Genomic DNA, 12,424 nt, shown 5'->3' with positions numbered 1-12,424 from the left:
TTGTTACTCTCTAAATAATGTATAGAGTAAATTTGTATTCTTGTAGAATTTGGGAGGCCTTCGCTTCTCTTGCTTCTGCAAGAGTAAATGTTCATGTAATTCTTGGCATGGCAGTCGGTCCATTTATAGCTTTGGCATTCCTCCAAAAATGACTAAACATGGAATTCCTTTAGCTAACAAAAGAGCAGTCACTAACATGTTATCAGTTGTCTTTATCATAAACTGGCTCCCAGGCACTACCTAAACAGCGCTATTCTTGAGTTTGGCAATTGAGATATCTTTTTTTTTTTTTCTATTGTGGTTAATTGCCAATGAAACTAAAGCTATGATCTAATTGAGTTTGTATTTTAAACGATAACAACAGCATATAACATACATCCTGGCAGCCCATGCCATGATTTCATGGTTTTGCTGCTGAAGTGTTGCCCAACAGAACTAAGGACCCCTACGGACCAAACAGAGCAGATTGGCCTGAGGGTGGCTTTGGCATCCAATTGTGTTATGGGGCATATGGGCAGAGTCAAGTGTGGGGACCGTTGGGAGAATCTCTGTTCTCCCTCTGTCTTTGGACCACCGTTGAGTCTAATGAATTCTTAGAACAGAAATCCCCTTGGCTCCCATTAAGGAAAGTTGGGGTCTCTCAAAAAGGTCTCTAACCCTGTGGGAGATGCATTGGTAAGACTCGAGAGGAGACTGGTTTATATTTATTGGTTAACGTGAGAAAGTTCATATTTCATATGTATTATAGCTACCAATCTGAATAGGAGAAAAGAAATCTTATGTATATTGTCTACCATTTTCTTGCTGTCCCCTTTCTATAGGACTTCTGTAACTCTGCTGTGCCCCTTCAGGATGGCTTTGACAACATAATGGTAACACCTGCCGTCATTTCCTTTTTATGTATATATATATATAATACACACACACACACACACACACACACACACACACACACACACAACTCTACCACCATGACCTAGTCATTTAAACACTCAAGTGAAGAATAGAAGAATATTCCTTAAACAGAGCCCCTGATAGGAGTTAAGCCCCACAGGTATTTGTTTAGAATCTGCTTCAGCGTATGCAAAGCATTTCTGTCTCCATGCACTCTAGAAGATGTTCTAATAGACCTTGATTATTGTCTGGGCTGATTTTGATCACATTGGACTTTTCGTTTGCAATCAACATGATATTATAAATGAATGAATCATTTTCATGGCTTGGGCTTGGTCGCATGATCTCCTTGGTGACCTCGATTTATCCCCTGATCATTCTTCTCTTTTTGTGACTTTTTTTTCTGTCACTAGCAGAGGAATAGATGGCATGCTCCTTAATAGACCCATTGTCTGATAATGAATGAAATGTTATAAAAATAGATCCTTTCCCTCTCATACCCAGCTCCCACATACTAGGCAGAATGTATCAGATTGATTTTTCTAACCTCGGTACAGAAGGAATCAAAAAAAAATTTTTTTTAACCGTAGGACTTGTTGCATGTATGCTTTTTTTTTAAAACCCTTACCTTCCATCTTGAAATCAATACTGTGTATTGGTTCCAAGGCAGAAGAGTGGTAAAATCTAGATAATGGGGGCCAAGTGGCATGCTCAGGGTCACATAGCTAGGAAATATCTGAGGCCAGATTTGAACCCTGGACCTTCCATCTCTAGGTCTGGCTCTCAGTCCATTGAACCACCCAGCTGTCCCCTGCATGTATAACCATTAATATCTTACTAAAACAGGTCTGCTTTCATTAAATTATTGGTTTCTGCAGCAGCTACTCTGCCTGTAGCATGAACCCAAAAGCCTTTTTAGCAGAACCAGTAAAAGTGTGAAGTGTGGATCCAAATTCATGAATATCCCTAGCTAACCACATGTCTAGTATTTTTCCTGTTTTTGTTTTGTTTTTAACTGCAGGTTGAAAATTTGTTCCAACTCTGTTTAGTCATGTTTTATGAATATCTCTTGGTTGGAATGTTTGTTATGCTGGTTCTTTGATACTTTTCAACAGAGAGAAATTTGAAAAAAATTCTCTAAACACCAATTATTTATAATTATTTTTGACAGTCTAGAATGTGCAGGGTACAGGTGAGATTTCCTTTTGTTTATAAATGGGACTGAAAAATCATTCCATGTTAGACACATGTTTGAGACCGTCCATCTTGTCTCACGCCATCATAGTTTCAATCTTTTTGATAAGGTCATTGGTGGAGGTAGGGAGGATGAAAAAATTCCTCTTTAATTCCAGAGGATGATGATGTCTTATGAATTTCATTATACATCATTTCCTTAAGTTGTCAGTTGTTTTAGTTCAACAGGCAAATTTTGTTATTGCTTTAAAATAAACCTAAATTAAGTTTGAACTTAGGGTTCTAATAGGTCATTTCCAGTGGTCTTAATGTTCTTTGAAATTTTCCGGTGCTGTTAGGAACATAAAAAAATATGCTTGACAAGTCAATATTTTCATTTCCATGTTGTTTTATTATTGTAGTCATGGAAGGCCTCAAAAAACTCCAGTGACATCCATCCATTACATTATCCAGTATGTTCGTTTTGGTGCTCCAATAAATTTGAGCATCCATGTCCTCGAAACTGAAACTATCATTAATTTTTTTCCTAAGTTAAGTGAACTTGTATTAAGAGACCTTTTGAAACTCCCTCATAATTTAAAGCTTTTCTCAAGAATAACAGCTAGCATTTGCATAATCCCTACTATGTGCCAGGTAATGTGCCAAGCACTTAGATGTGTTACCTCATTTAAGCCTCACAACAACTCTAGAAGTTTGGTGCTGTTATTATCCCCACTTTACAGAAAAGGAAACTGAGGCTGACTTGCTCAGGGCCACATTAGTTTCTGCCTCAAAATTTGAACTCAGGTCTTCCCTACTCCTTAGTCCAAGGGCCAATGCACTCTGTCACCTACCTGTCTCAGGAGAGATTTTGTCACTGTTAATTACCTACAGCCAAAAGAGAGAGTTGTCCTGATAAGAATTCTGTGTGCTGTAGTGGAAAGAACACTCAGACTGATTTTTGGGGTGCCTGAATTTGAATCCCAGCTTTATTCTTTTCTATCTGAGGGAATTTGGCCAAGTCATCCTTTATCCTCTGAGCCTTGGTTCCCTCTATCTCTGAAATAAGAGAACTAAGCCACATGTTTTTAGTTCTAAATCCTTCGACCCATTACTCACATAGACTTTGTTTGGCTTTGCTCAATAGAGTCTCCTCTTATTCAAGTCATCATAAATGACTAAGTGTCAACCCAATAACTCATAAAATTTTGCCCACCAGGTTTTGTTAGGTTCCTTTTACTGTTTTTTATTTTTATTTTTAAAAAGTGTTTAGATGTTTTATGAATCAGATGAGTAGAGTGCATGGCTTCCAGGTCACAGCTGTTGAGGCACTTATAAAAAGACGAACCACTGACAAAAGATTGAAAACTTATCTATAGTGGCTAATTGTGACAGTTAGGCACCACTTATTCTTCTAAAATACTGAATTTCGATTTAATGCCTGCTATCCGCTAATTTGATTACATAGCAAAGTCTGTTTTAGAAAGTTCACTTCATGGTTTGCTCAGTTGATTGATGAAGCTATTTTTGTTGGGAGAACACCTGGATGCCTAACATTCTGAAGAGCAAATCTGTTCACTTGTTAGGATTTATTATCCTCTGATTTGTTGTTTGTGAAATAGCTAAGCCCAAATTTTTCCAAAGTTAAAAGGTTAGAAGTAAAATGTAAGAGCTAAGAAATATGTTTGAGATCATAAAAAGTTATTATAATGCATTGATGTCAGAAATTGTTCTGATCTGTGAAAATAAAAAATATCAGTGTTATCATTGAGTTGAAAGAGCACTGGCTGAGAGTCAAGGGTTCTGGGACCCACTGGCTGAGGGTCAGGAGTTCTAGATCCCACTGACTGAAAATCAAGTCCTAGCTCTGCCATTGCCTGGTTCTTTGATTTTAGAGAGGTCCCTTCCTGCCTCTGAACCTCAATTTCTTCATTCCCCAAATGAGGGGATGGAGCTAGATGATTTCTAAGAGGCTCTTTCCAGCTTTGAATATAAATATTCTGTAAGGTTCCTTCTAGCTTTTAAATCCCAATGTAAAACATAACTTTATGATAAATCATGGTCAAAAAAAAAAAAGAAAGAAAATTCCATTTGCCTCTGAATCCCTGGAGTAGGTGCATAAATGTGGGTTGACTCGACTTCCCCCTCAGTGGAAATGATCACTCACATTGATATATAGCACATAAGAAAGTTTCCAAATACTTTCCCTAAAATGGTACCATAATGTGGCTCCTGCAAGGCAGAGGGGAGGGGAGGGTGGAGCAAGGAATTGGTAAGCAAGCAAGTATGGAAGTTCTTAGAGAGAGAGAGATGAATGGATAGATAGCTAAATAGATAGGTAGAGATAGTCAGACAGATAGATGGACGGATGGACGGTCAGTCAGATAGCTCGATGGATGGATGGATGGATAGATAGATAGGTAGATATAGCCATATAGACAGACAGACAGACAGATAGATGATTAGATAGATAGATAGATAGATAGATAGATAGATAGATAGATAGATAGATAGATAGATAGATAGATAGATGGGTGGATGGATAGATAGATGGATGGGTGGATGGATAGATAGATGGATGGGTGGATGGATAGATAGATGGATGGGTGGATGGATAGATAGATGGATGGGTGGATGGATAGATAGATAGATAGATAGATAGATAGATAGATAGATAGATAGATAGATAGATAGATGGATGGGTGGGTAGATGGATGGGTGGGTGGATGGATGGGTGGATGGATGGATGGATGGATAGATAGATAGATAGATAGATAGATAGATAGATAGATAGATAGATGGATGGATAGATGGATAGATAGATGGATGGATAGCCCCAGATAACCCAAAAATAAATAATTTCCATTTGAATTCACCTCTTTTTGAAGTATGAACACAGAATCGGGAGGTGCCTCAGAGAAAGTCCATCTTGTTCAGCCCATTTCTGAACCAACTTTGCAATATTGTGGTGAAGTTAAAATAGTGGAAGGGTAGCATCTGGGTAGGGTTGTAGTTTGGATAATATTAGCAATATTTTTAAAGTCTGATCTAGAATTCATGTATCATTAATTATGAATTCCCCTTTAGGAAAATTGTGTATATTTCAAATATAGAAAAATGTGGCCCAAACGTGTAGCTTAGAGAAAACTTTCCCTTCCCATCTATAAGCTGGATTTTGATGGCCGTTCTTATTTGTTTTTTCTACTCACTGATGGTTTTGACATCAAACTGTCCCTTTCATTTCAGATTGGGTAATTTAAGTGTTTAAAGAATGAATTAGCTTTCCACATTTATTTCCCTCTAAAGAGAAAGCCAAGTGAATATTTAAATGTTCTAGTCTTGCATTCACCTATTCCCATTTATGGCCATATTCCTAGTATCACAATCATTGTTTTCTTATGCCACCAAGCAAAAAGCATCTACTAAAGAGCCCCGGGGTTCCTGGAAGCACCTAGCCATGGGATGCTGGTAAGCTGTGGGTCTACCTGAGACTTGTGTTAAGTTCTTCCTATCAGCAAGCGCAGGCACACATAGTTAGGTTTCTCTTCTTATAAACACATTGATATTTTCAGTGACCCAAAGTCATATTGAATGGAGCCAGGTGAGTAGACAGTAAGTGTTCTTATTGCGGTTTATGATTGATCTTAGATCATGTTACTTCAGTCGAAGTTGCCATTGGTTCATTTTTTCTAGAAATGGTGGAAAACACCAAATTTAGTCTCAACAGAGACAAATAGAGAGTTGGGGGGGGGGGCGTTGTAGAGCCAGTTACAGTGAAATTTCAGTTTCATTTGTCTCACTTCCATCCTATTCACATTTTTTAAAGTCCTTCTTAGGTCTTGTGGGTTGAAAACCATCTCGTGGCCCTGGATGGCTTCACGAGATTGCTTTGCATAGCGTTTGCTATGCCACTCGTTTAGAGTAAAACCACAAATGGTGCTTCTCCATAGGGGCATACTGTGCCCCCCAAACCACTCAGCTGAGCAAACAGTCAAAGGAGTCTGGACCATCTATTTGTGTCAGTGACTCCCTCTACTGGATAGACTCTAGCCTTCCTCATAAAATTGGCACCTACATAGAAAATGGCTCACAAATATCTTTTGGGAAGAAAGAAGTAAAAACTAAATTGTCCTCATTTCACAAACCTGTACTCTATGAAAAGGACTCTTAACCTTTTTTTGATGTGGACTTCTTGGCAGTCTGGCGAAATTCATTCTCAATCTAATCATTTAAATGTAAAATGCATTAGATGACAAAAGAAATCAATTATGTCAAAATACAGCTACCAACATTTTTATTTTTGTTTTTTATTTTATTTTTTCTTAAACCCTTACTTTCTGTCTTAGAATCAATCCTGTGTATTGGTTCCAAGGCAGAAGAGTGGTAAGAGCAATGGGGGTTCAGTGACTTGCCCAGGGTCACACAGCTGGGAAGTGTCTGAGGCCAGATTTGAACTTAGGACCTCCTGTCTCTAGTCCTGGCTCTCAATCCACTGAGCTATCCAGATGTTCCCTACCAACATTTTTTGAAAAGCTCACAGACCCCAGGTTACAAACCTCTAGACTTTAGTTACCAGGAATAATGCCTAGGAAATAAATACCAGTTGTTTCTGTTATGATCTAAAAAAAAATTGCCTTTGATTTCTTTTGCAGGGCCAGCCCCTAGACCAGGCTGCTATTTTTGCTCCACAAGTACGACCCTCTTCCCAGCTTCCTCAATATTCAGGGTTGCAACAGGCACAGGTACCAAGATTCATTCATTCTTTCGACATTACTGATTTTTTTTCCACAGGGGGGAGGAGTTACTTATTTAATTTAGAAAGCTGATATTCTGCTTAGACTGTAGAGCAAGTGTTCTGTTCTTATTGCCCTGAACTATACAAAATATTTACAGACAAGCAGCCCTCTCCTTACAGGGCACTGAAGTTAACTGCATTGACTCCGACGTCTAGAGGACGTTGGTGAGAATTTCCAGAGTGACAAAGTACAAGACAAGGCAGTGAATTCGGAAGAGTAGCAGGGCAGAAGGTGGCAGTTCACAGCCAGACCTGCTTTCATGCCTTTGCTCATGGGAGGTGCTTCTGCTTAAAAGGAGGCCTATTGATGAAGCATATACCTGCCTCTTACTAGAGAGATGATGGTCCCAAGAGGCAAAATGAAGCCTGTTTCCACACATGGTCAGTGTGAGAATTGGTTTTGTTCCAGTATAAATACAGACACATGTGTACATGTATGTTACACATATGTGAACACCATACAAGCCTTCTAGCCCCCATACATATGTGTATACATGTATGTGTGTGCTTTTGTCTTAGTATACATGCATGGAGTCATATGTAAATATTCTTTCCCATGTATTTGTGGATGTATTCAGTAGTAGGGTTTGTTTTTCTCTTTTTCATTTGGAGAGTAGGAAGAAAGGAAGGGAAAAGGGAAGGAAGGAAAGACACCTAGTTTACATTTATATATTATATGTATTATTTACTTATAAAACTAAGGCATACAAAAAGAGATCCCTAGCTTCTTACACAGCCCTTTTGGGAAGACTCGGTTTGTTTGATGTTGAGTTTAAAATAAAAATTTTCTTAGAAAATAATCTTCTTCATGAATCCACTTCTATGACCTCCTTCAAGATTTTCCTTTTAAAGAACTTTCTTTCCTTGACTAAGTTATTTTAATCTGATTATTTCCCTATTCTGTTTCATTTCATTTTTCATTTCATTTCATTTCATTCTTTTATTTATTCATTTATTCATTCATCAACATGTGATATAGTAGAAAGAATATTGAATATGGAGTCAAAAGAGCTGGGCACAAATCCTGACTTGGCTACTAATTACTTACTTTGAACAAGTCACTTAATCACTCCTAGTCCCAGTTTTCTCATCTTTGAAATGGAATTAGGTTCTCATGTCCCTTTCCATTCTTTAAAAAAAAATCCCATAAACTTACGAGAAAGAACACTATCTACATTCTGAGGAAGAACTGTGGGAGCGGAAACGCAGAAGAAAAACAACTGCTTGATCACATATTTCGATGGGGATTTGATTGGGGATGGAGACTCCAAATGATCACCCTAGTATAAATATCAATAATATGGAAATAGGTCTCGATCAATGACACATGTAAAACCCAGAGGAATGGTGCATCAGCTAAGGAGTGGCGGGAGGGGCGGGAAAGAACATAAATCATTTAACCATGAAAAAATATTCTAAATAAATGATTTTTTAAAAAATCCCATAATCTTAAACATGAACTAAGCCCTTTCTGTGTACAAGGTGTCATTCTAGGTAATGGAGGTGATACAAAGATTAATAATACGCAGTCTTTGCCCACAAAGATCTCTTATTATAGCAGGGGAGGGAAGGCATATACACAAATAAGAATTATAATTCAAAATATCATGTGATCAAAAAACTTTTTCAAAGGTAGTATGTGATCAGTTCTATTAGACTTAAGGATGAAAAATGATCATTTCCAGCTCATGGAGCAGGATCAGAGGAAATCAGGGAAAGCATTTCACTTGGGTTTTAGAACATGGTCCGAGTTCAACCAGAGAAGGAAGAGTTGGGAAAGAAAGCTTGTGCCATGTTAAGATGTGGCTGGAGCATAAGGTACAGGAAGGGAGAGTCAAATGAGAGACTGGGGGGGTGGGGGGGGAGGGAGTTTGAAAACAGATGATTCAGGGCCTTGAATGCCTCCACATATAATCAGCATTCCATAAAGGTACAGAAGAAAAAGATTCGGCTTTGAAATCCGAAGACCTGTGTTCAGATTTCACCTCTCATAACACCTGTGTGTTCTTGGGCAAGTTGCTTTCCCCAGGCCTCAGTTTCCTCTTCTGTTAAATAACTCGGTGATAGAGTAGATAGAGCAGTAGACTCAGACAGAAGTTTAAATTCCGTTGTAGCCTGTCTGGCTCAGTGTCCTCATCTGTGGTTGAAAGGTTTAGATCTATGTAAAGTGCTTTGCAGACCTTAAAGCTCTATGGACACGCTCTTGTTGTTTAATCCTTTTCCATTCATGAACCCTGAGATGCTGAAGTGGTTGGCCATTTCCTTCTCCAGCTCATTTTACAGATGAGGAAACGGAGGCCAATAGGGTTAAGTGACTCGTCCAGGGTCACACAACGAGTGAAGTCTGTGAGGTAGGTCTTGAACTCAGATCTCCTGACTCCATGCCTGGGACTCTTATCTACCCAGCTGCCCCAACGTTAGTGTGTTCATCCTAACTTCCAGCTCTAGATCTTTGGTCCTACGTTTTTCCTCTTCTGTTTTCCCTGAAGCGGTCTCTGAGGATGCCCTAATGACGTTAGAGTCAACCTTTTACTGTGGGAGCTGCCTTCCTTTGCAGGCGATGCCCCACGGCTATACCATGTACAGTACTCAGATGCCTCTCCAGCCGCAGCAGCAGGCTGGCGGGGTGGTCCTTTCCCCCGGCTACAACCCGAGGACCTACCCAGCCACGCATTCCAATCCGGCTCTCATGGAGAGGCTTCGGCAGATGCAACAGCAGCCTCCCAGCGGGTACATCCAGCAGCAGGCTGCCGCCGCCGCCTACCTCCAGCCGATGCCGGGCTCTCAGAGGTGAGACTCTTCCCGCTTTGTAGCTGCCCGCAGAGCACCGGAGGATGGTGGAACCTGGGGAGGCATTGAGTGCTACCTGACGTCTTCGGACGTGATGGTCGGGCAGTTTCAGGGGCGGCGGGTCACCCGCAGGCACGTGAGCCCTGGGCAAATGCAGAGACAGAAGCCCCTGTTCTCAAGGAACTTGCCTTCTCCTGGGGATATTGGGGCGATCAGAAAAACGCCGAAGGGACCCGAGAGAGTGCCCTGAAAGTGACTTCAGAGTCCTCACTCTGCAGAATGGGAATGATGATAAGCTGCCTATCTCACTGGCGGCGGAAAAACATTTTCTAACTTTGAGGCACTCCTAATTTTATTTCTTACAGCTAGGTTTAGTTATTTCATAGCTTAGGAAACTGGGGTTCTCCTGAGCCTCCAGATAATTAGTTTATTGACATTGAAAATTGAAAACTAATCTTGATTCACAACTTTTAAAGCAAAAGGCAATAGGTATTTAAGTAATTTAATAAAGTAATTAAGTAATTAATAAGTAAAAATAAAATTAAGTAATTTCTATGTGCCAGGCACTGTGCTGTGTACTGGAGATGTAAAGAGATAGCTCCTGCCTTCCAGGGGTTACCTTTGAAAAGAAACCCTTACCTTCCATCTTTTTAATAGAATTGGTTTATGTTGTAATCCTTTATTTCATTAACATTACAATAACATAAAATACAATATTATAAACATTATTCTCAAAAGAGGAGGCAGGGTTCCTAGGGCACCCAAGGCTTCCAGAGGGATCCATGACCCCAAAAAAGATTAAGAAACTTTTCCCCCTTTCTCTTTGTCACAACAACCATCTACTAGCTATACGTTCACATAAATCTATTGGTAGAATCATGGATATTCAGACTTTTTTAACACCAATTTTTTCCCAGTATATTATAAATCCTGAGAGTTCAGCTATTTGTGTTCCACTTGCTAATTTGAAGAACAGATGTTGAGTTTGTCTTCACTTTCCAGACTGACTCATCAACCCTTACAACAAAGTCCTTTGGTTGGCGGGGGACTGGACGCTGTCCTGAGCACTACACCCCATCCAAACCTCAATTCTGTGCCACTGCCCCAGGACCAGATGAGGCAGAGACAGCAGCAAATCAGACAACAGAGGCTCCTTCAGGTGGGAGATCATGCGATAAGTGAATGCTTTTAGTGTATACAAATAAGGAAACAAACTCCTAGAAACGTTTCTATTTCTACAAGGGAAGAGTTAGCCCAAAAGAGTCTAGTTCCAACTTTAGTTAAGAATAATCCTTTCTTTCCATGCTATTGTCTATTTTAATAGCAGCAGCAGCAGCAGCAGCATTGATATAATTCTTTAAGATTTGTTATATTTCTTAAAAAAATAAAAAATAAAACCCCTATTATTTCCACCCCTTTTCTGGGAACTTGGATCACTTTTAGGCACTTTTCTAAATAACTCCAAAATCTTTGCATAGGATAAGTATTTGGAGGCAGACATAGGATGGAATCATTAGCATGATCATCTTGAGACTGACCATGGAAATGAGGGGCATCGATGAAACGTCAGCCCTCCCCATCCTGCCCTGCTCCCGGTATCAAGCTCAGACAGCTCGTCCGTGGGCCTCAGTTCCTGGTTGGCATCGGGGCAGAGCAGAAGAGGGAGAGAACACTGAAATAAGAGGCTTATGATATAAGGTTTAAGTTAAGAGGTTTATGAAGTGAGCCCTGGATTTGAAATCAAGAGAGTTTCGTCTCTAGTTCTCATTCTAGCTGTTTGACCAAAGGCTAATCACTTCTCCACTCTGAGGCTGGTTCTTTATCTTTACTAATGGAGATCACAATAATAATGCCCATCTCACCAGGTCAACTTGAAAGCAATATAGACATTTGAATGACCGTATCTAAGAAATGGAAACGTATGGGTAGAGCTAACACAGGGAGATTTCAGTGAAAAACTTCCCATTAATATATCTAATATCTAATATCTAATAAACCCTATCCAAGTGAGAACTGGGCTTGCCTCAAGAAGGAATTGAGAGTCTTTCCACTGAAATGCCTTACATTTAGAAAAGAAATTTGTGAACTGAGAAGATGTCATGAGTTAGTGGTCCTTGAGCTGAGCTTTGAAGAATACGTAGGATATTGCTGGGAGCTAAGGAGGAAAGTCATTTCTGTTGAGTTGAGCCAAAAACCCGACCAATTGGTGGCTTTGGATGGTATTTCAATGTTGATCAGTATTTTCTTCAGTTGCAGCAGCAGCAGCCCCAACAACAGCAGCAACAGCCTCAACAGCAACAACAGCAGCCACAGACACAGCAGCAACAACAGCAGCAGCAGCAACAGCAGCAGCCCCAGGGTCAACAGGCACTGGGACTCCAAGCAATGCAGGCTCAACAACCTTTGGTAAGAATATTTGTTGAAGAACATGTATGTGTTTAGGGTGGGTGGCTTTTACATGTTCATATGACCTAAAAACCATCATTAAATACATGGACTTTATAAGTAATATTGTTGGAGGACTATACTACAGTCCTCCTAGACAGAAGGAGGAAATGGATAACTAGTAGTTGGAAAGTTCATTATCCAGATATCTTCTACAACTTGATCTTTCTTCCTCCTCCCTTCTTCCCTCTTCTTCTTCTCCTTCCTTCCTCTTCTTTTTTTCTTTCTCTCCTATTTCTCCATCCTTTTTTTATATTTTCACCTACCTTCTCTCTTCCTTCTTCCTCCCTCCTCCTCTGTTTCTCTTCTACTCTTTATCTCTGTACT

The 12,424-nt window shown here is 39.8% G+C and overlaps 1 protein-coding gene across 1 annotated transcript in view; it reads left to right on the top strand.

The window, feature by feature from the left end:
• Positions 1-12,424, top strand: part of MED12L (mediator complex subunit 12L) — a 625,295-nt gene that overhangs the window by 599,078 nt on the left and 13,793 nt on the right. The window contains 5 exon segments of the mRNA XM_056807762.1: positions 822-872; positions 6,720-6,809; positions 9,420-9,652; positions 10,655-10,811; positions 11,909-12,058. Coding sequence (XP_056663740.1) covers positions 822-872; positions 6,720-6,809; positions 9,420-9,652; positions 10,655-10,811; positions 11,909-12,058 — 681 coding nt within the window.

Source organism: Monodelphis domestica, chromosome 8 (assembly GCF_027887165.1).
Source record: "Monodelphis domestica isolate mMonDom1 chromosome 8, mMonDom1.pri, whole genome shotgun sequence".
In the NCBI taxonomy this organism is placed as follows: domain Eukaryota; kingdom Metazoa; phylum Chordata; class Mammalia; order Didelphimorphia; family Didelphidae; genus Monodelphis; species Monodelphis domestica.
The sequence above is the reverse complement of the archived record's forward strand: the minus strand, read 5'-3'. Positions and strand labels throughout refer to the sequence as shown.